Source organism: Oryctolagus cuniculus, chromosome 5 (genome assembly GCF_051225735.1).
Source record: "Oryctolagus cuniculus isolate XC-2025 breed Fujian yellow rabbit chromosome 5, ASM5122573v1, whole genome shotgun sequence".
Lineage (NCBI taxonomy): Eukaryota > Metazoa > Chordata > Mammalia > Lagomorpha > Leporidae > Oryctolagus > Oryctolagus cuniculus.
The window spans coordinates 64,585,503-64,612,058 of NC_142871.1; the positions used below are offsets into that span (position 1 = coordinate 64,585,503).

At 45.3% G+C, this 26,556-nt stretch overlaps 1 protein-coding gene across 2 annotated transcripts in view; it reads right to left on the bottom strand.

The window, feature by feature from the left end:
• Nucleotides 1–26,556, bottom strand: part of CRYBG1 (crystallin beta-gamma domain containing 1) — a 205,088-nt gene that overhangs the window by 87,396 nt on the left and 91,136 nt on the right. For both annotated transcript variants that reach the window (XM_070073735.2, XM_089332772.1), the window contains exon 2: nt 26,071–26,209. In XM_070073735.2, coding sequence (XP_069929836.2) covers nt 26,071–26,209 — 139 coding nt within the window. The remainder of the gene's footprint in view (nt 1–26,070; nt 26,210–26,556) is intronic.

The window sequence follows — 26,556 nt, forward strand, 5'->3', positions numbered from 1 at the left end:
CCTGGAAGAGGGGTAACCGGGACAGAATCCGGCGCCCCGACCGGGACTAGAACCCGGTGTGCTGGCGCCGCTAGGCGGAGGATTAGCCTAGTGAGCCGCGGCGCCGGCACAACATTTAGACTCAATTTTGTTTTGTTTTTAAAACAAATTTACCAGGGCCAGTGCTGTGGCGTAGTGTGGTAAAGCCGCCTCCTGCAGCACCAGCATCCCATATGGGTGCCATTTTGGGTCCCAGCTGCTCCACTTCCGATCCAGCTCTCTGCTGTGGGCTGGGAAACCAGTAGAAGATGGCCCAAGTGCTTGGGCCCCTGCACCTGGGTGGGAGACCTAGAAGAAGCTCCTGGCTCCTGGCTTTGGATCGGCACAGCTCCGGCTGCTGCAGCCAATTGGGGAGTGAACCAGCAGATGAAAGACCTCTCTCTCTCTCTCTCTCTCTCTGCCTCTCCTTCTCTCTGTGTAACTCTTTCAAATAAATAAATAAATCTTTAAAAAAAAAAAAAACAAATTTACTCAGGGTGGACATTTGGCATAGCAGCTAAATTGCTGCTTGGGACACCCACATTCCATAGCAGAATCACTGGGGTTAACTCCTGGCTCCATTTCCGATCTAACTTCCAGATGATGTGCAACCGGGAAGGCAGCTCCAGTGCTCGGGCCCCTGCCTCTCATGTGGGAGACCTGGGTGGAGTTCCAGGCTCCTGGCTTCAGCTTGGCCCGGCCCTGGCTGTTGTGGGGAGTGAACCAGCAGACAGAATATTTCTCCTCATCCTTTCTCTTTTAAATAAATAAAAATGTTTATTAAAAAAAATCTATCCAACGTTGCCCCAAAAGTGGTGGTGAAAGAGGAACAAGAATATACATGCAGCCTCAACTACAATACATTTAATATTAAAGTTACAGATCAACTAAGAAACTGGTAAATGATGTTCTGATTTCTTGCCTTTACAAATGTGTCTTCACAATGACTTTGAACAGCCCTTGTTTACTGTTGAGAAACAGTTTTTTTCCCTCATACTATTTGTTGAACTCTTTACTTAACATAGACTTAGTCATATGTGTATGAAGTTCATTGAAAACAGATGTTAGTAAAAAATAAAAGTGGGAATAGGAGATAAAGGGGGAAGTGGGGTGGAGGAGTATGTGGGAGGGCGGGTTTGGTGGGAAGAATTGCCATGTTCCTAAAGTTGTAACTATGAAATGTATGAAGTTTGTATTCCTAAAATAAAAGGTTTTAAAAAAATGTCTTCAGGGCTGGCACTGTGGCATATATAGTAAGTTAAGCCTCTGCCTGCGGTGTCAGCATCCCATATGGGTGCCGGTTCTAGTCCCGGCCGCTCCTCTTCTGATCTAGCTCTCTGCTATGGCCTGGGAAAGCAGAAGATGGCCCAAGTCCTTGGGCCCCTGCACCTGCAAAGGAAACCCAGAAGAAGCTCTTGGCTCCTGGCTTTGGACAGGCCCGGCTCTGACTGTTTCAGCCATCTGGGGAGTGAACCAGAGGATGGAAGATCTCTCCCTGTCTCTCCATTTCTCTGTAATTATACCTCTCAAATACATAAATAGATAAGTCTATTTAAAATATATACATCTTCAAATGACCGGAAGCCGGGGTTTGCCTCTTCCCTTTCCTCTTCCATCTCCATTCTACACCACAAGCGGCTTCCATATGGGCCTGTGGCCACCTCAGCAAGCACATTCCCTGCCTGTGGCCAGCCTGGCAACAACGTGTTCTCCTCTCAAAGCGACGGACTGAGAAGAGGTCCACAGGGATCTTTGTTTTAAAGCGAGGCCACTTGTGATCAGATCAAAGGGAGACACTGAATCTATTCTTTTTTCACTTCTTTTTAAAGACTATGATGTTTACTCTTTTTCTTTAAAAAATAGTGTTTCATGTTATTTGAAAGGCAGAGTGAGAGAGATGGGAGATCTTCCATCCCCAGGTTCTCCCTCAAATGCCCACAACAGTCAGGTATGGTCAGGCCAAAGCCAGGAGCCCACAACTCCATCTGGGTCTCCCATGCGAGTGTCTGGGACCCATGTACTTAAGCCATCATCTGCTGCCTCCCAGGATGTGCGTTAGCAGGAAGCTGGGTGGGAAGCAGAGCAGTCAGGACTCAAACCAGACACTCAGATATGGGTTGTGTGTACCCTACATGGTGACTTAACCACTGAGCCAAGCGTTTATCCCTCTTTTTCACTTAACATTTTCATTCAGAATTTTTAGCTGCTTTCAAAATACAAAATAGCAGCCGTCATTTGACACAGTAGTTGGGACACTTGCATCCTGTATCAGAGTGCCTGAGTTTGTGAGTCCTGGCCTGGCTTCTGGCTCCTGCTTCCTGCTTCCTGCTAAGGAGCACCCTGGGAGGCAGCAGGTGACGGCTCACGTATTTGTTCCCTGTCCCCCACATAGGAGACCTGGATTGAGTTCCTAGCTCCTGGCTTCTGCCTGGGCCAGCCCTGGCTGTTGCAGCCATTTGAGGAGTGAACTAGTAGATGGAAATTCATTCTCTCTCTTTCTCTCTCTTTGCCTTTTGAACAAATAAAAATTAAGAATTTTTTTAAAAATATAAAATAAAAAGTAATACCTTTATGACTTTAAAAACTTAGTAAACCTTAGGGGTTGGTATTCAGCCTGATGGTCAGGATGCCTGCCTCCCACCCTGGAGTGCCTGGGTTAAGTGCTCCGCTCTGGCCCCTGACTCCAGCTTCCTGCCAATGCAGACTTTCAGGGTCTGGATGGATCAGTGATGGATCCTGCCACCCACCCAGGAGACCTGCGCTGAGTTTCCAGTGCACAGCTTTAGAACCTCCTCCCCGTCCCCAAGGCGCCATTGCAGGTATTTGGGAGTGAACCAGCAGATGGTCCCTCTCTCCCTGTCTCTGTGGGTCTGTCTTGCCTTTCAAACAGATAAAGTAAATAACACTGATAAATCTAGGTAAATCTTTACAAGGAGTTTCATTTTCTTAACTGGGAAAGCACATAAAAAAAGAAACATATGGTATAATGATAAAATTTGTAACGCTAAAAGTTATCACATACCGTAATAATTCCTAGTAAGATATCAATCTTTTAACATCAAGATGATTTGTATTAAAAACACATTGATCGGCCGGCGCCATGGCTCACTAGGCTAATCCTCCACCTTGCGGCGCTGGCACACCGGGTCCTAGTCCTGGTCGGGGCGCCGGATTCTGTCCCGGTTGCCCCTCTTCCAGGCCAGCTCTCTGCTGTGGCCAGGGAGTGCAGTGGAGGATGGCCCAAGTGCTTGGGCCCTGCACCCCATGGGAGACCAGGAGAAGTACCTGGCTCCTGCCATCGGATCAGTGCGGTGCGCGGGCCACAGTGCGCCGGCCGCGGCAGCCATTGGAGGGTGAACCAATGGCAAAAGGAAGACCTTTCTCTCTGTCTCTCTCTCACTGTCCACTCTGCCTGTCAAAAAAAAAAAAAAAAAAAAAAACCAAAACATTGATGGGGCCGGCACTGTGGCATAGCGGGTAGAGCCACTGCGTGCACTGCTGGCATCCCATATGGGTGCTGGTTCGAGTCCTGGTTGTGGGTATCAAATCTACACACTCTGACATGGAATGCAGGTTTGTTTTTTTTTTAATATTTTTTTCTTGTTTATGTATTTGAAAGTCAGAGATACAGAGAAAGATGAGAGACCGAGAGCTCTTCCATCTGCTGGTTCACTCTCCAGAGTGCTGCAATGGCTGAGGCTAAGCCAGAAGTTAGGAGCTTCTTCTGGGTCTCCCACATGGGTGCAAAGGCCCAAAGACTTGGGCCATTTTCTATTGCTTCTCCAGGCATTCTCATGGAGCTAGATCAGAAGTGGCACAGCTGGGACTCGAGCCAGTGCCCATAAGGGATGCCGGTGCTGCAGGCCATGGCTTTACCCACCACGCCACAGCACCAGCCCTGGGATGCAGGTATCTTAATCAGCATTATAACTGCTAGGTCAAATGCCCACCCAGGCACTGTTTTCCCAGGCCATTGGCAGGGAGCAGGATAAGAAATGGAGCAGCATGGCCAGCACCATTTCTCACTTGGGTAACCCTCCGCCTTTGGCGCCGGCACCCCAGGTTCTAGTCCCGGTCGGGGCGCCAGATTCTGTCCCGGTTGCCCCTCTTCCAGTCCAGCTCTCTGCTGTGGCCTGGGAGTACAGTGGAGGATGGCCCAAGTGCTTGGGCCCTGTACCTGCATGGGAGACCAGGAGGAAATACTTGGCTCCTGGCTTCGGATCAGCACAGCGTGCTGGCTGTAGCAGCCATTTGGGGGGTGAACCAAAGGAAAGGAAGACCTTTCTGTCTCTCTCTCTCACTGTCTAAATCTGCCTGTTTGAAAACAAAGAAAGAAATGGAGCAGCTGAGACTTGAACCATTGCTGACAGGTGATGCTGGTGTTGCAGGAGGTGACTTTACCCACAACACTACAGCACTAGCCCTGTGATTGACTTTATTGAAACTCTGGGGAGACCGCGGGATGGGCGAGTTGAGAGGTAGAGAAGAAGCAATCTCGCCAGAACTTGGTGATTGTTGAAACTGGATGATACATAAATGGAAGTGCATTGGGACGGTGGTTCATTATTTTATTCTCTACTTGTATGTTTCAAGTCCCATAACAACTTTAAAAAGAAGAATGGTGAGGGTGGGGGAGGACACTTCAGCCTCATTCCATGTTCCTGTTACTCTTCTACTATATACATTCTAATGAGCATTGCTGATTAATTTCCAAACACATAACTAATCAAAATATCAAGATTTTTGAAGGTGCACACTGACAAAAATAAGAAATGATGGGTAAAAAGAAGGCAACATCTGGAGAAACCTATTAGAAATAAGAGCAAGGGGGATGGCGCTGTGGCATAGCAGTGCTGCCAGCCCATATGGGCGCCGGTTCGAGTCCTGGCTGCTCCACTTCCAATCCAGCTCTTTGCTATGGCCTGGGAAAGCAGTGGAGGATGGCCCAAGTCCTTGGGCCCCTGCACCTGCATGGGAGACCCAGAAGAAGCTCCTGGCTCCTGGCTTTGGATCAGCACAGCTTTGGCAATGTGGCCACCTGGGGAGTGAACCAGCCGATGGAAACTTTTCTCTGTCTCTCTCTCTCTCTACCCCTGCCTCTCTGTAACTCTGCCTTTCAAATAAATAAATAATTTTTAAAAAAATCATAAAATAAATAAGGGCAGGTGTTTAGCACGGTAGTTAAATCACCACTTGGGATGCCTGCATCCCATTTCAGAGTGCTGTGTTCAAGTCCTGGTACTCCCCTTCCAATCCAGCTTCCTGCTAAAGCCACCATGGGAGGCAGCAGTTGATGGTTGAAGTACTTGGGTACCTGCCACCCTCGTGGGAGACTCAAATGGCTCAGTCCTGGATGTTGCAGGCATTTGAGGAGTGAACCAATGGACAGAAGATTCTGTCTGCCTTTCAAATAAAATGAAAATAAAAAATTTTCAAAAATATCAAAATAACAGAGAAATGATAATTTACTGCAGTAACAGGTAGACTATGCACTTCAATAAACTTGAAGAATGTTACTACATTTCTATAGAAAAACTCTCTTCACAAGAATCATATTATCATCATGGAAAAGCTAAACAATGCTTAGCAAATTCTGTTTTTTAAATACAGAAAAATAAGCATATTTTTAGATGGGTTTTATTCAAAGAAGTCAGAATTCTAGTTTTTAACATACAAAGATAGACACTAAGTCATCTACAAAATTCAGCTGCTTCGCATAACTCATTTTTCAGATTTCAGACAGTTAAGTGTTACAGTTCAGTTACAAACATACAATTGTCTCTCTGCAAAAGGGAAGCTAAAGCCACAGGTGTTTGGTGTCCCTGTTAAGACAGTGCATGGGGCTCCAGCATCCTCTATGGGAGTGCCTGGGATTCAATCCTGGCTCCACTGCTGATTCCAACACTCCTGCTACTGCATGCCCTAGGAAGCAGTGCTGACGGCCCTTGCAGTTGAGTTTCTGCCACCCATGGGCTGAGTTCCCAGCTCCTGGTTTTGGCCTGGCCCAGCTCCTGGTATTATGGGAATTTGGGGAATAAACCAATAGATAGGCGATCTTCTCTCCCTCATCCTCTCTCTTCTCCCATTCCCTGTCCTCCCCTTCTGCCTCCCTGTCTTTCAAATAAATAAAAAGAAATACTTAATATTGAAGAAGAGGAACCTAAAGCCATCTTAATATGTCTAGTGTTCAGAGAGCATGCTTTGCCTAAACATTTATGTAGATCTGAACTCTTTATTAGATTAATCAGGTGAAAGAACTGTTTCAATAGTTGCTATTGAACTTTTCTCCCTAAGTCAGATCAAAGGTAAGAGTTGATGTGAAAGAGCCTGTCTTTTCCTCGCTGTTCTCAGCAGACACACAAATAGGACTTCTCTGCTCTCCTCTCAATTCTTGGCATTAAGAGTACTTAAAAAGGCTACAGCACCCTTTGGGTGGGTGGAAGAGGGGAGAGCTGGAGAACTGAAATAGCCCAGAGGTTGCCTCCTTGCCCCTAGACTGACCCACAGCCCGCCTGCCACCTGGTTGCAAGTGCTGCAGTGTCCCTGGGAGCGTAACTGGCACTGGAAAGTCTGTACCAAGTGCTCTCCTAAGAGGACTCTTCTTGGAGTGTAATGTTCCAGAAATAACCCGAGTTATGTCTTTACTCATCTGGTGCAGAAAGGTATCTGGGCTTATCTGAATAATTTATGGAGAAGACTAAAATAGCAACGATCCTGGGGAAGCACAAATAGCAGGAGCCAGGCCAGCGCTGCTATCGCAGACCAGGCAGCCTGCAAAGAGGACCCCACACTGAGATCTTGTGCTGTCTCCATCTTCATAGATCTTGGTTCTGCCCTCCCTGTGCTGGGGTGCTTCTTTTATGGGTAAGACTTGTCTGCTGTTTGCTTATACGATTAACTGGGAACATTCCTGAAGGGAAGGCCAGGCAGCAGGCTCAGCCCTACTCCCTACAGACCAGCACGTCCCTCAGACTTGAGCAACATCCGCAGGAGCCTGCTGCAGTCACTTCTCCCCAGACACCGGGAACCATGTGCTGCATGGACCCTGCACTGCACTCCACCATCCTCCCCGCTTCCCCCCACTGTCCCTGTCCTCCAGCTCCCAGCCATGCCAAGCAGGGAGCATCTTCACTCGGGTAGAACACAACCAGGGTGGGGCTGCAACACTGCCAGAACAACATGTATTTGGGTTATTTTCACTTGGTTGTCTGCTCCACGGTGCAGGAAGCCTGAGTTCAGACCGAGAGTCTAGAATTCCAGGATCCTTTATGGAGTCTGGCAACACCTGCTTGGAGTCTAGGTACCAACACCCTTGCTCTTCCTTGTTTGCAAAGCAGGGATAATGACACCCAACTCAGGGGCCCGTGGATGGCCTAATTACTGATGACATGAAGGTAAATATAAAGAAGTTTCATGGGACAGGCAGGTAACATGACCTTTTAGGCGTGAGACGCATTAATTACACTGCGTCGGAGCCCAGCACAGCTGTCAATCACTTTGAGGAAGGTGGTCTCTGCAGATCTACCCACTTCCTTTTCACGATTAGCCATTTGCTTTTGGGGTCTTGCTGCAGGCTAGTCCTGTTCAGAGTGCAGAAGCGTTTTATTTGTGTGACTTCCTTAGCTCCTTACACATGCTTGGCTTTCCTTCGTTTCAGTTCAGTGGCCTGCTGAGAGTCACTCCGAATTCTGGGTGTGTCACAGAGCGCAGTGTTTACCGGGCTGGTGTTGGACAGACAAGGCAGGGGTGACCACACCTGCACCCCGAGGACTAAAGAGGGAAGCTCCTGGTTCCATGGAGAACTCAAGACTGCGCCTGGCAGCCAGATGCTCAGCAGAGGCATGGGGGCCCTCGCCCAGCACCTGTGACAGCCTACCCTCTTCATGCAGGCAGGCCTCGGGGGCCATGAAGCAGAACTGCCAAAGCTGTTGCTTGCAAAACTTCTTCCTGACAAAAAACGTATTAGTCTTCTGTTACGCAAGACAGCGCAACAGAAAGACTTTGTTTTTCTTTCAATGCCACTACCTGGAGCCATGCATGAGACCACTGTGGCACAAGGGAACAAAATAGGTTTAGGACCGGGCTGCCTAAGAAACCTTGCAGGGATGGTCAATCCCTAAAGTTACAAAGTTGTGGGAAAGAGAAGCAGCATCTTCTTTTTTTTTTTTTTTTTTTTTTTTTTTCTGACAGGGAGAGTGGACAGTGAGAGAGACAGAGAGAAACGTCTTCCTTTGCCATTGGTCCACCCTCCAATGGCCGCTGCAGCCGGCGCACCGTTCTGATCCGAAGGCACCGCGCTGATCCGATGGCAGGAGCCAGGTACTTATCCTGGTCTCCCATGGGGTGCAGGGCCCAAGTACCTGGGCCATCCTCCACTGCACTCCCTGGCCACAGCAGAGAGCTGGCCTGGAAGAGGGGCAACCAGGACAGAATCCGGCGCCCTGACCGGGACTAGAACCCGGTGTGCCGGCGCCGCAAGGCGGAGGATTAGCCTAGTGAGCCACAGTGCTGGCCAAGAAGCATCTTCTTACTGCAGCAAACTGAAATAAACCAAGTCAAATTGAACAAGCTTCCAAACATCTACTAAGTAGTAAGTGATTCTCGAGAAATAATTAAGTAAATGAAGGTGAAACTAAAAGATACAGATAAAACATTAAGTTATTCAAGCAATATTTACTGAGCATCTAGCATATGGTAGGAATACGATATAGCAGTGAGCAATTGAGCCAAAAACGTCTGCTTCGTGGAGTTTCTATTGTAGGGGAGAAGGACAGACGGTAAAGAAGTAGGCCAATGTTATAAATTTCATTGAATAGCAAGATAGTCACAGCCAGCCAGCACTGTTCACACAACTGGATGATAGATTTATGGTGTTTAACTAGCCCACCCTGGCCCTTTTGACAGCCGTCGGTTTCCTGTTGACTTCCCACCATACTTCCATCTGAGGTTACTCCAAAAATAGTCTTCTCCATCATCGATTCTCCCCCAGACCCATTTTTGGCAATAATATTCTTTCTTTCCCTACAGAGGAAAGTGACTCTGCATTGTGAATTTCCTCTATCATCTTCCCATTCTGCTACTGCTCTTAGCTCAACTACACGTGTTTCCTCCTTTCCAAATCTGTGGTCCACCCAGGCTTAACATTCTCCTTCTAACCTATTTGTACCTCCCCAATTATCCCCTCCCTCCCAGGCATTTTTTACTATATTCCCTTCTCCTTTTTGTTCTTTCCTGATTCTAAAACTGCCTAACATGACCCATCATGGCAAGCAGCCCTTCTCTTAACTGCGCCAGCCCCATGGCAGCCACCAAGCTTCACCTCCTCAGCTTTGCCTCTCCTGGAAGCAAATCTTCAGATTCTCTCTCCAGTTACTATCATCCACCTGCTTGTACTCCCATAACCTTCAAAAATCCCAGATTCAACAATATCCCCCTTCCCACCAAATCAAATAGCCTCTTGCTTGAGTTTCCTCTTCTATTTTCTATTTGTGTGCAGTTTTATGTTTCTCTTTTCAAGTTTAATCATTCATTATAAGTCTCATCATGTGTGATTCTGTAATATCCTTCACAGCTAGTCTTTTGAATTTTTCATTAGGGGCAGGGAAGACAGAGAGAGAGAGAGGGAGGGAGGGAGGGAGGGAGGGAGAGGCCAGCGCTGTGGCTCACTTGGTTAATCCTTCGCCTGCAGTGCCGGCATCCCATATGGGCACCGGGTTTTAGTCCCAGTTGCTCCTCTTCCCATCCAGCTCTCTGCTGTGGCCCTGGAGGGCAGTGGAGGATGGCCCAAGTCCTTGGGTCCCTGCACCCGCATGGGAGATCAGGAGGAAGCACCTGGCTCCTGGCTTCAGATCGGCACAGCGCCAGCTGTGGTGGCCATTTGGGAAGTGAACCAATGGAAGGAAGACCTTTCTCTCTGTCTCTCTCTCTCACTGTCTGTAATTCTATCTGTCAAAAAAAAAAAAAAAAGAAAAAGAAAAAAGAAAAAAGAAAGAAAGAAAAGAAAAGAAAAGAAAGCGAGCAAGTGAGGGCTTTCCTCAAATACTCCCATTGAAGTGGGCTCGGGCCAGAGCTGGGAGGCAGGAACTCAACCCAGTCTCCCACAGGGGTAGCAGGAACCTAATTACTTTAGTTACCACTGCTGCCTCCTGGGGTCTGCGTTGCTCACTGCCATTCTTTCTCTAAACTCAATATAAGCACACAATCCCTATGCCCTCATGAAAAGCTCCTTGGAACAGCATATTTCAAAAGAAATAATCTTCAGATTTTAGAAAGGTACCATGGGCACGTATCATGACCCATGAATATTTCTGCAGCAAAAGTGCACAGCTATTCACACTGTAGTGGGATAATTAAATAAAGTAATTAGTTGCCTCATATTAGTTCAGGTCAGATTTTGCTGCCAAATGAATTTTCATATTAATTTACCAAAAAAAAAAGAAGAAAATTTTGAAAATTTTCAGCTTCTAATTTGTTCTGATGATATTACAAATCTACTTCTCTTTACAACTCCCCCCGCCCCATTACCCTAAAACTTTCTACAGAGTTTTCAAGTTGTTATTTCTAAAGCCAACATTTTCTACAAAGAACAAACAGATTTTTCTTGGCAATCAGGTTTTCTTTTGGAAGAATCTCATCTGTTATTGGGAACACCATTTTTCTAGCCTCCTACACTACAGTCATACCATCTTTTTTATTTCACTTACTTTTGCTCCCACATGAGATCTATCAGCAAATCTCTTGACTTCATCGCATTCAGCAACCTTTTACATGTAAGACCAGACTGTTCCAGCTGCCTCTTGTGCAGTTTGTGGAAGTTCAGTCCCCAGCTACTTTCTATTTCCCTTCACTCAACTCTGCCATCATGCCAGCAAAGCCAAACCCACTGTCTGTGAGATATTTCACTGATTACAGATGTTGCCTTGCTCAAGATCTTAAAACAATGTCTTTGTCTGAATTTAAAGAATGGAGCATGCCCACATTTATTCGTGAAAAAAAAATTCTACTTCCCGAGGTTACTTTGGTTTTTAAAATTACTTATTTACTCATTTGTGAGGCAGAGAGAAAGAGGGGCTGAGGGAAGACAGAGACAGAGAACTCCCACCTGCTAGTTCACTTTCCAAATGCCAGCAAAACTAGGGATGGGCAGGGCTGAAGTCCACAGCCCAGAACTCATCTGAGTTTCTTAAGTGGGTGGCAGGGACCCGACTATTTGAGCCATCACTGGCTGCCTCCCAAGAAGCACATGAGCAGGAAGCTGGATTAGGGAACAGAGCTGGGACTCAAACCCCGTATATGGGACACAGGTGTCCCAAGTAGTATTTCATACATACACCAAACTCCCACCCCCACCCTTACCCCACCAAAGTTCCTCTGCACCATCCTCTGGAAACACCATTCTACCCTGGTTAACTCAGCCTCCCTGTGTCCCAGTGGCATCCAGTCTATGATGCCTTCCCTAACCGTCACATAGGGCAACATAATATTAAATGCAACAAATACGATACAGCTTATTTTTTTTTTTTACTCTTTAGTAAAATGAGTTTGTCATTCCTCTTAGGCTTGGTTTTGACTAAGTTGTTGGTAATTTACTTAGCGTACTTCCAGTAATTTCCTTTTCAATCTCTTCCAACTTCTCCAAAAGAAGAAACTCCCTGGGTACCTCATTAACAAGTACAGAATGAATAAACGAATACCAATATACCACAGAAGGAGCAAAGGACAGGCAATGGGGTAGAAGCTTCCCATCAGAACTGCAGCAGCATGAGGGACTTTGAGCTTTGCATGAATATTGTGTGCATGGGTATTTGAATTCTTCCATTTCTTGTTTTTTTTTTTTTTTTTTAATTAGTATATTTATTTGAGAGGCAAAGAGAGAGTTCTCATTTACTGGCTCACTCCCCAAGTGCCTGCAACAGCTCAAGTCAGAAGAGGGGAACACAATCCAGGTCTCCCACATGGGCAGCTGGGATCCAGTTACTCGAGCCTTCACAGCTGTAGGAAGCTACAGGCAGGAGCCAGAGCTGGGAAGTGAACCCAGGTACTCGCAAGTGGGACACCTGCTCCTCCCTTACTCTACTGCGTGTGCCTTGACCTGAGACTTCTTTCCTTTTCTCCTGTAACACACCTAATTCCTTCATTACTATTTATGCTGTGCAAGTATGTGCTGCTCCATTGAGTGCTCGAGTGAAAGCCAATATTCTAACCACCTTGAAAATTCTTTGTTCAAGTGTGATTTTTTAAAAAGAGGAAGGCAGAGAAGACATTTCTTGCACGACCAGCCAGCAATGTAGGAAAGTCAGCTACTCCCTCCCCTAGTTGCTCCAAGTTGAGAATCATTCCTTCCAGGGACTTCACAAATGACTGGAAGGAACTGATGAACCCAGACATTTAAGGTTGCCAATGCCCAGGTAGATAAGAATAAAATTCAAATCAACTCATTAAATATTTATAGAGCAATTCCATAAGGTAAAGGAAATCCATTAAAGACAGGCAGCTTAGTTAGGATAAAGAATAATTACAAGATATAATAGACAAATTAACTAGGTATTAGAACAATAAGGGCCTGTGCTGGAAGAGGGGGAAGATACATAATGACTTAGTGGTAGTCACCAATGTGATAAAATTTCTTACAAAAGGCAATGTGTTGGGGCTGGCATTGTGGTGTAGCAATTAAAGCCACTGTCCGCAACACTGACATTCCATACAGGTGCCAGTTCACGTCCCGGCTTCCCATCCAGCTCCCTGCTAATGGCCTGGGAAAAGCAGTGGAAGATGGCCCAAGTGCTTGGACCCCTGCACCCATGTGAGAGACCCAGAAGAAGCCCCTGGCTCCTGGCTTCAGCCTGGCCCAGCCCAGGCTGTTGTGGTCATCTGTGGAATGAACCAGCAGATGGAAGATCTCTCTCTCTAACTCTGACTTTCAAATAAATAAAATAAATCTTAAAAAAAAAAAGGCAATGTGATAATGAAACGAATTAATAAACCTGCTACATAAAATCAGAATACAAGATGAGGAAAAACATTACACATGATCTAGTCCAGTTGTTTTCCAGATCTGTTTCAGCAGTACATTTTATTCAAAAGAACTCCATACAGATCCTGGCACATATTAAAAACAGGTGAACGTGAGCTTGCAAGCCTGAGTTCCTCTCCCACCCAGCTGCCTCTTCCGTCCTGTTGCAACCCTTGAGGCATCTCAAAGGAACGCGTGGGGCTCCACCAGGCACAACTAATCCAACTGCCATCCCCTAATTTACAGACACCAAAGCCAACGTGCAGGAAGGATAAATGACCTAACCCACAGAAACACAGATGGTCTAGAGAGGAGCTGAAAGCGGGACTCTGGTCTTGGCTCCACTCAGTGCTTCATAATTCACTTGTCCAGTCGTTGTGATTGCCCGTATTGGATGTCATCTGTGTGCAGCAGGTTTCAGCATGACATTAGTCCCCTGTTCTACAGCAGCAAACTCTCCAGTGGAGAAGAGATATAATTTCTGAATAATCATACAGAACTATTATCTGAGCTATAACTGAATTTCATGAGCAACATCTGACAACACCAACTGGGAATGCAGGAAAACTTCACAAATAAGATAGATCATCAGTTTTAAAGATCAATAAATCTCAACAGGTATAATCTCTGAATTTACAAATATTTGCTAAACTACTACAGCCAGTTTGGATAGGGCAGTTTTAAACAAAATATAGAATGAAAGAAGGTTTTTATGGGTACTTTAACATTTTTGTAATGTATATTTTCATTTTGTAAAATAAAAAATTCAATATTTTGAATTAATATATGCATTATGGTGAAATATTTCTTAGTTCCCTAAGCCTTTAGAAGCTAACTTGAAAGAAGTACCTGAATATTCTTTTGTTATTTTAGACAAACGTTATGAGCAGACCCAAAAACAAAGGCATGTGCATGGGCTTGAACGGCACCATCACCAAGAGGAAGACCTTTTCAATTAGGACTCTGAGCATCAGTGCCAAAAACAGTTCCTACTTCCTTCATTTTCTAAGTTGGGAGATCTTCACTATAAGGTGCTGCAATTTTTTATTTATGTATGTATCTTATGTATCTGAAAAGCAGAGTGATGAAGAAAAAAGAGATCTGCTCTCCACTGATTCACTCCCAAACGCCTACAACAGCCAGGGCTGGGCCGATCTAAGCCAGGAGCCGGGAACTCAATCCAGGTCTTCCACGTGGATGGCAGTGAGCTAACAACTTCTTGAGCCATCACCTGCTGCCTCCCAAGATGTGCATTAACAGGAAGCTGGAGTTGGGCACGGAGCCGGGATTCCCACTCAGGCAGTCCAGGATGGTATGCAGCGGCATCTTAACTGCTGTGCCGAACCCCTACCTGCTATGCTTTAAGATTCTAAGTTGAATAGGACAAAGAGTTTCTCTTTATTTACGGTACTTCTTCAAATCATCTTGGCAAAAAGTATGTGCCCCTGCAGGTTCCTGAGATCCTCACTGAAAGTCAAGCAGGGTGCTGGGTCGGGTGGTTCCCAGGTTTGCTGCGATGACCCAGGTTGTCCTGGAGTCAATCCTTTCGGCTGTATTTGTCATAATCATGGAGACCTCTCTCTCTCTCTCTTTTCTTTTTTAAATTTTTTGACAGGCAGAATGGACAGTGAGAGAGACAGACAGAGAGAAAGGTCTTCCTTTGCCATTGGTTCACCCTCCAATGGCCGCCGCAGCCGGCGCACCGTGCTGATCAGATGGCAGGAGCCAGGTGCTTCTCCTGGTCTCCCATGGGGTGCAGGCCCCAAGCACTTGGGCCATCCTCCACTGCACTCCCTGGCCACAGCAGAGAGCTGGCCTGGAAGAGGGGCAACCGGGACAGAATCCGGCGCCCCGCCCGGTGTGCCAGCTCCGCAAGGTGGAGGATTAACCTAGTGAGCTGCGGCGCCGGCCGAGAGACCTCTCATAATCACAGGTCATCACAGCATTTCTCAGTATTTACGTTAGAGTTATCTGTTTACACATTTTAGATTCCCCCAAAGTTCTCTCAGACATTTTCTTTCAAGTTGGTTGGAAATCATTAGAAATATCCTCTGGTAGCTGACAACTAACCAGTGATTACTGAAGCACATGAACCCATGCCTGGGCCTTTTGGTCTTCTCTCTATAGAACATTTGATTAAAGCTCCCAAGAGAGTCAACAGGTTGAACAGCAGAGAGAAATCAAAGCTCTACTAAGAAGAAATGACAGTAAAACCAATAGTCGTGAAAATCAAAGGAAAAATTACAGTGCTGAATCCCTTTCCCACTGTCTCAAATGCAATAAGCAATGAAAAGAGTCCATCTGACTGATGTGGTGAGTGCATTGCCAGCACCAAACGTTTTACTCCATCTGCGACTATTGCTTCAGCGCTTAGATGCTTTCCAGAAGTATGCGTGTGTGTGTATATACACACACAGAGAAACAAATATTACTAACATGTATACATTACCTAGTTCATCAAATTATAGGTTAGACACTAATCAGTACCCTCACAGGAAAAAAAAAAAAAAAGAATAGATCGGAAGTTTACAGGGCATGCTTTTTCTTAGAGCACGTTCCAAAATGAGGCTGACATACATTCTACACATTCCATCCAACAGCTTCAAAGCCAGCAGGTGCAAAACAAAGCAAACATGTACTATTACAGCTGGGGAAGAGAAGGATGAATAAGCCTTGGAGGTGAGCTCGGGCTGGTGGAGATGGCCACCCTGTGCCTCACCAGAGGAGCACAGAAGATTCAGTACAAAAACACACTGGCTTTCACAAAGGGGACTGGTGCTAATGAACAGCCACCAGGCTTAGGAGCTGGACTCACTTCTCAATGTTAAAGTATCACCTTTCAAAATGGTACACAAAAGGCAATTCTGAGCTATTGATTCAGAATCTTACCCAATCAGGCCATTTCCCAAGCCATCTTTATGGGATTTACTATTATCAAGTCAAATAAGAACTGGGTATCCTGCAGATGAGCCCAGCAAAAAGGAAGTGGTTTTTGAGAGAATACAATACTGTTTGGTTCCTACTGCAATGCTAGAGGTGCTAAAAAGCCTAGCATAGAAATTTGAAGTCTCAGGGAACAATATCCCCCAGGAACTGGCTTCTACGACACTTAGTTTGTTAATTAAACTCTAACCAACAGCAAAAAGCAAACAAAAAAATTGCTTAACATTCAGTGAAAGAACAGCTGAACGATTACACTAACATACATGACTCTGAAATATGTAGTTAGCCCTGTGCAATAGATCCTGTAGTAATAGATCCTGATTCACAATCATGGACCTCAAAACCAATCAGACACTGGAAAAACCAATGACGCTGAAAGATCTCCTCAGAAAGGACTTACCTCCAGATCCGGATCCTGGTCATAGGCTCTGTTTCTGGGATTTTCGTATCTATTCCGGGAGTCCAGACACCTGTTCCGAGAGTCAACACTCCTGCTGCGATTGTTGGCACAGCCATTACACCTGCGACAGCCACATCCACAGCAGGTTCGACCCCCCATTGAGTTTCTGGATTGGGACAGTCTTCAGATTTTCCCCAAGAGAGGAGAGGGAGTGCTATAGAATGGGACTGTGTCCAGAGTTACATACACAGCCAGGGGTCCCTCAAGAGGCCCAAGGCAGAGCGCAGCCAGTGACCTCTGCTCTGATCAAAGAAGAGGTCCCCAAAGAGGCTTTTCTAATCCAAACGAATGCTCTCTTAGGAAAGACCCTTCCTCAATTCAAAAGAAGACAAGCTCGCGGTTATACATCTCTCCAGCCTCTCTTGGTGGCCTCGGGAACACAAATGAGCATCAGTGATCGGTGACTCCCCTTTATTAGGGGGGTGAGGTCACCAGAGCTTTAATTTTCTCCTGGACTGCAATAGCTGCTAGGAATTCAGTTTGAAATGTGAGGATGTCAGAGAACAATAACAGTAATTACCCCTCACATACAGCTTTGTACTTGGCCCGTGGTTTCCAATCACTGGAGATTCCTTGGGGCAAGACGGGCGTGCTGGCCAGGAGGATCACCGCCCCTGTGTTCCTGGTGAAACACTGGCTCACAGAGGACTTCACCTAAATGATGTTCCTTCCTGGGGCTCTAAGTCTAGGACGGCTAGTGTTAAATGCAAGTTTATTTGAATGAAGGGGTTGAAAGAGCTGGGGTAAGTGAGAAGGAAGAACTCTTCGGTTACTCTCCTGAGATCTGCATTTAACCCCACTGCATACGAGTGACCAAAAACTACGGTTTCCAAATGCCAGCCTGCTCTAGAACAAGGGCAGAGAAGTGGCCATGTTCTGCATCACTTCACAGCTTCGCCTCTATAGAACCTTCCACCTGAGGAACTCACAGCAAACGTACACCCTGACTGGATGACAGAACACTAAGTAATGTGCTTTTCCAAAAAGGGGGGGAGACCCTATGAAAAAACAACTTATCAATTATGAATACCAGTGATTATCACTTTATCACAGCTTCAGCAAGATGCACAACCCAATATGAAAATGAGCAAAGAACTTGAAAACATAATTCACTGAAGAAACACAAAAGGGTTGTAAACATAAAAAAGAACTCATTCTCACTGTAACTGAAGAACCGCAAATTTAAATATGAGATAGGAACGGACTGGCAAGATGAAAAAGTTTGATTGTATATGACATTCATAAAGAGGTGAGAAACAAACACATTCATTCACCATGGGAACACATATTGATTAAGCCTTTTTAATCAGCAAACTGATAGTATCTGCATTCTTTAAAATCACGCATGCTGTGGATTCAGCAGTTCTAGAGAATTTACCCCTCAGAAATAACAGGCCAAGGACCGACATTTGGCTTGGTGATGAGGACACCGCTTGGGACACGCAGATCTCATGTCAGAGTATGTGGGTTCCAGTCCTGGCCCTGCACCCATTCCAGCTACCTGCTAATGCACACCATGGGAGGCAGCAGGATGGCTCTCAGCCAGCCATGTGGAGACCTGGGTTGCATTGCAGGCTCCTGGCTTTAGTCTGGCCCAGGCCTGGTGGTTATGGGCATTTGGCAAGTGAATCAGCAGATAAACGATCGCTCTCTTTTTGCCTTTCAAATAAATAAAAAAGTCTTAGAAAAAAAAAAGAGAAATAACTGGCCAAAGAAAACATAAGGACAGATTGTTTATGAAAGAAAAAAGGCAGAAACACCTTAAGTGTCTGTAAATAAAGACTGGTAAACCATATGATAGTATGTCCACCTTATACACTGGAATATGACTTAGAAACTCACAGGAGTCATATTTATAGAAACTTATATGGAAAATGATCACAAAGATTTCTTGGTTAAAAAAATTAGAGGGGACCGGCACTGCAGCATAGTGGGTAAAGCTGCCGCCTGCAGTGCTGATATCCCCTATGGATGCTGGTTTGAGGCCCAGCCTCTCCACTTCCTATCCAGCTCTCTGCTATGGCATGGGAAAGCAGTAGAAGATGGCCCAAGTCCTTGGGCCCCTGCACCTGTGTGGGAGACCTGGAAGAAGCTCCTGGCTTCGGACTGGCACAGCTCCGGCCGTTGCAGCCAACTGGGGAGTGAACAAGCAGATGGAAGACCTCTCTCTCTCTGTCTTTGCCTCTCCTTCTCTCTCTGTTTAACTCTGACTTTCAAATAAATAAATAATCTTTAAAAAAAATTAGAGGCGCTAGCATTGTGGCATAGAGGGTAAAGCTGTGGCCTGCAGTGCCAGCATTCCATATGGATGTAGATTGGAGTCCCAGCTGCTTCACTTCCCATCCAACTCCCTGCTAAAGTGCACAGGAAAGCAGCTGAAGATAGCCCAAGTGCTTGGGCCCTTGCATCCCTGTGGGAGACCCAGATGAGGTTCCTGGCTCCCTTCTTTGGCCCAATCATTGCAGACATTTGGGGAGTGAACTAACGAATGGAAGATTTCTCTGTATCCCCTTCTCTCTGTAACTACGCCTACCAAATAAACAAATAAATCTTTAAAAAAATTTAGAGAATTGTAGGTAGTAGATAATCCTTTTTTGGTTAACAACATAGAACATAGGAAAAAACAACACAGAACATAGAATATATACCAAACTACTCAATTTTCAGGATAAAGAGAGAATTTTTTTAAGGAATACAAGCTTCATGCATTTAGTATATACAAATTTGGGGACAATGAAGAGAGAATTTAAGTATTTGTTTTATATGTTTTAATACTGTTGGGATTTTTTTTTTTTTTTGTAGTAAGCAAGTACAGAAAAAATATATATACATACGTATAACCACACTCTTTCCAAAAACACCCTACAAGAGACAATGCCTTCTAGTTTGGGCTAAAACAGGAAATGGACTGGCTGACATATATTTATACATGTGTACCTAAGAGGCACCCACAATCACTGCTTCAAAGGAAGACAACACATGCACTTGGGGCAGAAAGAAAAACAAGCCACTCACTGAGCTTTCCTGTTACAAACTGGCGACCAAGACACCTTCAAATGGAAACATCACGGATAGATAGGGATAACCTGAGTTTGTCCAAAGCTGGTTGTAAGTAGGCAATCGATCTCTTTCATGCAAGAGCAGATATTTGGCTTTCACGAGGAAAATACTTGGTGCCCTGAATCCCACTGTTAGCAGTGTCATGCTTAGGATACGAAGCAATGTCCTCCTGTCCTTGGATGCCTGACTTCAGAAACCTTGTATGTATGAAAGGCAGCTCTTGCTGCACCTGGTAACCCTGGGCTTTTTCAGAGTCGGAGCAGTGCTCCCTAGGCCATCATATTGTTTTCACCTTGATCCTGGCAATTGCACAACACCAGTGCTGGAGGGGCAGGGTGGAGTCATGCTCTGGAAACTGCCACATTCTCTGCTGCCCACACAGGGCTCATTTATGTAGGGACGGATCTGGTGAGATTTCCTGCTCTACCCTCCAAAGCCTAACTGAAAATAAACCCATACAAGGGCTGCACTGCAGCACAGAATGCAGCAAGCACTGCGTGTTCTGTTTTTCTTTTCCTCTTTTTCATTGTGAATATATGCATTTTACTGAAACATTTATAAATAATGCTCCAGGTACACAAATGCATTTTGATCCTTAGAACCTCCTACTCTATCTGGTAAGGCTTGTCAATCAGTATAGCAAATGCTGAGTTCTAGAAATGTTCATCACAGTGGGAAGCCCAGAGAAGACCATGAACAACCTTTCTGGGGCAGACAAAAGGAGGAACTGTTTGAGCAGGATCTTAGAGGACTAATAGAAGTCTGCAGGTGTGCAAAAAGCAGAACAGCTTCCTAGCCATGGGAAGGCATAGAGCAAAGGTGGTGAGATGGCCCATTTAAGAAACTTGGGAGCAACAATAGCTTTCCCAGACAATATAATCAGGACTGGTGTAGTTTACAGCAAATTGAGAGAGTCCTAAAAAATTACACGTGCATACCTAAGCCATTTTAACTTTAATCACAATGTAACTTATTACTCTGACATCTTCAAACATTTTTTGAAGGGGTCTGTGTTGTGGCACATTGGGTTAAATTGCCACCTGAAACATCGGCATCCCATAGGAGCAAAGGTTCAAGTTCTGGCTGCACTACTTCTGATCCAGGTCCCTGCTAACAGGAAAGCAGTAGAAGATGGCCCAAGTACATGGGTCCCTCCCACTCACATGGGAGACCCAGATGGAGTTCCAGGCTCCTGGCTTCAGCCTGGCCCAGCCCTGACCATCATGGCCCATTGGGGGAGTGAACCAGCAGATGGAAGATCTCTGTCTCTGCTTCTCTGTAACTCTGCCTTATAAATAAATTTTAAAAAGATTTATTTATTTATTATATATTATTTATTTATTTAAATAAATAAATCCATTATTTATTTATTTATTTATTTGACAGGTAGAGTTACAGACAGTGAGAGAGAGAGAGATAGAGAGAAAGGTCTTCCTTCCATTGGTTCACTCCTCAAATGGCCACAATGGCCGGAGCCACGCCAATCCAAAGCCAGGAGCCAGGTGCAGGGTGCAGGGGTCCAAGCACTTAGGCCATCCTCCACTCTCTTCCCAGGCCACAGCAGAGAGCTGGACTGGAAGAAGAGTAACCTGGACTAGAACCTGGCGCCCATATGGGATGCCGGCGCCGCAGGCAGAGGATTAACCTAGTGCGCCACCGTGCCGGCCCAATAAATAAATCTTTAAAAAATGTTTTTGAATAAGGAATACTTGCACAGAGCTCAGAAATAAAAACATTAAAAACTGTGCAACAAAAATGTATATGTTCTACAGGTAATTATTATTAGCTTTTAATGTATACTTCCATAGTTTCTTAATGCATCTACCAATACATACACATACACACATACTACAGAAACATATATTCTATTTGCCCACTTTTCTACACAAAATATAACATGCCATGGGGCTGGCATTGTGGCACATGGGTTAAGTCACTATTTGTGACACTGGCATCCCACATGAGTGCTGGATCAAGTCCTATCTGCTCCATCCAATCCAGCTGCCTAATAACGCCTCTGAGAAGGCGCAGAAGATGGCCCAAGTACTTAGGCCACTACTACCCATGTGGGAGACCCAGATGGAGCTCCCGGGTCCTGTCATGAACATTTGGTGAGTGAACCAGCAGATGGAAGATCTCTCTCTCTCTCTCTAACTTTGCCTTTTAAATCAATCTATTGATTTATCTATCTACAAAATATGCTATACACATTATTCTCTATCTTGCCTTTTCCCCCAGCAGTGTGTTCAGTCTTTTTGAGCCGTATTTTCAGAGCACATAGACTCCTGCCATGCAGAAGCTATAGAGAGGACTAAGAAACTGAAGCTGGATACCAGGCCTGCCTGTGTGCATAAGACAGGTGCCCAGGTTGGTGGGGTGAAATTATGTCAAGATCTGACTAAAAATCAGAGATTTGGGACAGGGGAGGCCCAAGGGCTCAGTCATCTTTGGTCACAACACAGGATGGCACAGATAATTCAAACTGGAGTTCCAGTGGAAAGGTGGACTGTAGTGCTGAGTGTTACATGGACGATATTCCTAAATTCTTTATGGAAGCCACCTTGGGGGAAGGTGGAAACCTAGTTAGTAAGAGCTCCACTCCCAAGGCTGCAGCAGTAGGATGGACATCAGGGTATGGGGAGGTCCCACGTGTTGCAGGATGATGCAAGCACCATCCCTGGGGAGGTCAGCAGCCTAGGTGGCTCAGACAGAGTGGGAGTTCTGTGATCAAGGTTCATATACTGTGTCCTAGGCTTAAGTACTTTATACTTTGAACTTGGGTTGGCCTAAGGAATGAGGTGAGGGTGGGGAGGATTTGACATTCAGACAAGCCAGTGGATTAGTGTGGAACAGCTACAGGGAGAGAGGAGAAATAGAGAAGTGGGAAGGGAAATGACACAGAGGGGTGGGTTGCCTCTATGAGTCACGTGGAGAATGCACGTTTGTGCCAAGGCTTGTTGAACTGAAGTGTTATAGAGTCATGTAGAACATCAGGCTAGAAACTGAGAGACACAACATCTTGACTGCTTTAAGGTTAATTAAGAAAAGAAAAAGCTGCCAAAGGTGGCTGCAGCGGAGCCCTCTCTGAGCCACTTCAGAGCAAAGCAGACACCTGTCTATTATGGATGATGTGGGTGCATCCCGGTCTTAAACAGTGAGAGTAGCACTGAGTTGATATGATTTCATCTCCTCTATAGGTCAGTTACTTCTGTGGGGTTTATTCATTCATTCATTCATTTACTTTGTAGGGGAGGTGGGTTTGTTTTTCTTCTTAAAAAGAAACAGACACACACACACACACACACATACTTTGTTAGGAAATAGTGGCTTTATCTGGCTCACCAATAAGGAAAAGATCCAAAGAATTAAAGCCAAAATAGCTTTTTTACTTGAGTTACTCAAATAGCTGCTGTGCATTTCACTTGTTTGAATGCATCTTGAGAAGACCTGAAAATATGGCAATTTCATTTATATTCACGATGGTCATATACAATCTTCAGCATTTTCAAAATAAGCTATCAGAATTTAAGGAGAATTAAAATATCATTACAGGAAAATTCTCATTAAAGTATCTGCCCTCTTTGCAGAGATGTATGGGCCGGTTCACCCCCCAGATGCCTGCAACATCCAGGGCTGGGCCAGGTTAAGGCCAGAAGCCCAAAACTCAGAGTCTCCCATACGGGTGGGAGGCACCCAAGTGCTCAAGAAATTGAAGCTGGGTACCAGGCCCACCCATGTGCGTAAGAGACAGGTGCCCAGGTGGGGTGGGGTGAAATTATGTCAAGATCTGACTAAAAATCAGAGATTTGGGACAGGGGAGGCCCCAAATGCCCACAACAGTCAGGGCTGTGCCAGGCCAAAGCCAGAAGCCCAGAACTCCACCCAGGTCTCCCACATGGACAGCAGAGACCTAATTCCCTGTGCCATCACCTTCTCCCTCCCGGGGTGCACAGCAGCAGGAAACTCGATGGGAAACAGAGGCAGGACTGCCTACCAGGCACTCTCATATGGGATGGAGATGTCTCAAGTGGCAGCTTAACCCTCTGTGACACATTGTCTATCCCAGAAACAGTGATGTTTTAAATAAAATGTCTTCTGTTCTAAAATTAACTAAAAGTTTAACATAGCCACTCAATGGAAAATTTGTTTTGTATAAATAAATGAATGATTCCTGGTGCTTTTTCCCATCCAACATTTAGATTCTAGTAACATTCTGATTTGTGGTTCCACTTCCCCCTAGCTGGTATGTGGAGACATAGTATTGTCTTTGTAATTATAAATCATGTATCTGCGTATACTAGCAGGTACAGCAAATGTCTTTTTATTTTAATTGAAGGATTCAGCATAGTGTTGTCAGGTTGAAGTAATATTGTTATAGCACATTAAAAGCAATAAATAAGTAGGGGCCGGTGCTATGGCATAGTGGGTAAAGCCACCTCCTGCAGTGCCAGCATCCCATATGGGCATCTGCTCCACTTCTGATCCAGCTCTCTGCTGTCGCCCGGGAAAGCAGTAGACGATGGCCCAAGTCCTTGGGACCCTGCACCCACATTGGAGATTTGGAAGAAGCTCCTGGCTCCTGGCTTCAGATTGGCTCAGCTCTGACCATTGCAGCCAATTGTGGAGTGAACCAGCAGATGGAAGACCTCTACCTCTGCCTCTCCTTCTCTCTCTGTGTAACTCTTTCAAATAAATAAATAAATCTTAAAAAAGGCAAGAAATAAATAAAAACAATAACACTGAGTATACAAAACACATATAGAGAGTGGATAAAAATTCTGCTTTTGGGAAATAGAAATTGCTTAGAGTTAATGCAAATAAAAAAATAAATCCTAGTTTGAAAAAGTAGATCCAATTTTGAGGGCTAGATATACTCAGGAATGGGAGGCCATCTGTCCAGGAGAGAAGGTCCAGGGTGGTCCTTGCATTGTCGCTTCAGTAAACCTACTGGATCTCATGCTCTCCCACTGGGGAGAGCAGACTGAGAGAAGAGTAATTTGGAAGGTCTCAGAGGTGCCCGGACACTCACTGTGAGTATGCACCACCCAGGATCTCAGTACACTTAAAATTTGTTTACCAAGAATCCTGGCCACAGTGGTGGCATGTGTGGCAGAGAGAGAGAGAGTGAGCGAACGAGAGAGAGTAGAGAGAGAGAGAGAATATGAATGAATGCGAATCTTCTACCTGTTGGTTCATTCCCCAAATGGCCACAAAGATCAAAGCTGGGCCATAGCTGGGCAGATCTGAACCCAGGAGCCAGGAGTTTCTTCCAGGCCTCCCACATGGGTGCAGGGGCCATCTTCCACTGCTTTCCCAGGTGCATTATCAGGGAGCTGGATCAGAAGTGGAGCGGCACCCATATGGGATGCCAACACTGCAGGCAGCAGCTTTACCCTCTACGCCACAGCGCTGGCCCCATGTGTGGGGTCTTGCACTTCGGAACTAATGGTCCAGTTGGCCCTCTTGGCCATGACTCATGAGACATAAGGTGTAAAACCCTCTGGTTGGGGAGAGAAAGGCTGCTGCTCTGCCTCTTCCCTGTACTCTTGGTATAACATGCAAAGACCGAGAAAGACTGCAAGAGTGAGAAAGTGGGAGGTGAAGAAGGAGGAGGGAAGAAGGAGGAGGGAGGAGGGAGGAGGGAGGAGGGGAAGGAGAGGGGGCCAGCAGAGGAGGAGAGAGGAAGGGGGAGGCAGCCAGATATGGGTGCCTGTTTGAGACCTGCTCCTCCACTTGCAATCCAGTTCCCTGCTAATGTGCCTGGGAAATGAACGGAAGATGACCAGAGTAATTCTGTCCCTGTGACCCACATTGGAGACCCGGATGGCGTTCCAGACCCTTAGCTTCAGCCTGGCCCAGCCCCAGCTCTTGTGGCCATTTGGGGAGTAGACCAGCAGATGGAAGATCTTTCTCTAACTCTGCCTTTCAAATAAATAAATTATTAAAGAAAAAGAAAGTACTCCTGATGAGATACTAGCACTAAGTGCTTTATAGTAGCAAGAAGTAGGTGTGCTTTTTATGGGAAACACTAGTCCCAAAGTTGATGCCATATTACTTTGTGCACCGTTGTGTTAAATCACAGCTTGTGTAACAAGAACAAGGCAGAAAAGGGCAGCTATACAATGAAGAACACCTGAGGCAGCAGAGTCAAGTTCACACAGAGACTCATTATTAATAATACGCTGCTGTCATGCATAATGTTAGAGACGGCATGCAATATGCATTATATATTCTGTAATACTTATATTTAAACAAACTATTGTATTATCAAATATAATAATATTGTACAACATATATGTATACTACATATATCATATGTGATATGTTATAAATGCTATTTTGAAAAGTTCATGGAGAATGGAGTTAAAAGATGTCTATTTTGGTACCAAAATTTTTTAAAATCCATGCAAACTTTTTTTTCATAACACACTTTTCCATGAACTTTCCGAAGACCTCTCACAATATATGTTGTGCCCATCAAGCACGAGTTTTTCAGTCAGATAGGGGTGATTTTGCAGTATTTAAATGTTTAGCAATGTTTATTCTTGGGAGGCAAATACTAGAAGTGAAGCATTACCTTTTTCAGTGTTCTAGATTCTGCGGGCAAAGGACCAGGTGCATGGCTGGCGGTGAGAAGGGACTGGGGATCCCCACCAGGCAGTGCAATGTCCCGGCACTCCTGAGCCGCATGGCTTCCATCCAGGCCCTCCAAAGCTCTGTAAGGAGTGGAAAACACATTCACATCAATGAGCTCTCAAGAACGCTGAATACTCCAGGAACCCAAGGCCCATTTCCCTGTGTATTTCTAAGCAGCTGAGATGAGGAGTCATTCTTCACAAGGAGTACAGCATTGCAGATACTGAGACATGCTCATAACATGGGAGCAAGACCAGGGCTTTGATGGAAAATACCAATGAAGGAGAAGGAGAACTACAAAACTGCTGTTTTACAGAAGAAGTACAAACTTCTGTGGAATTTTGATGCTGTTTTGAGGTTAGAAAGGTAAATCAGGCATCATACAAATACTTTAAAGGCAGATATATATATATCACTATGGCAAAAT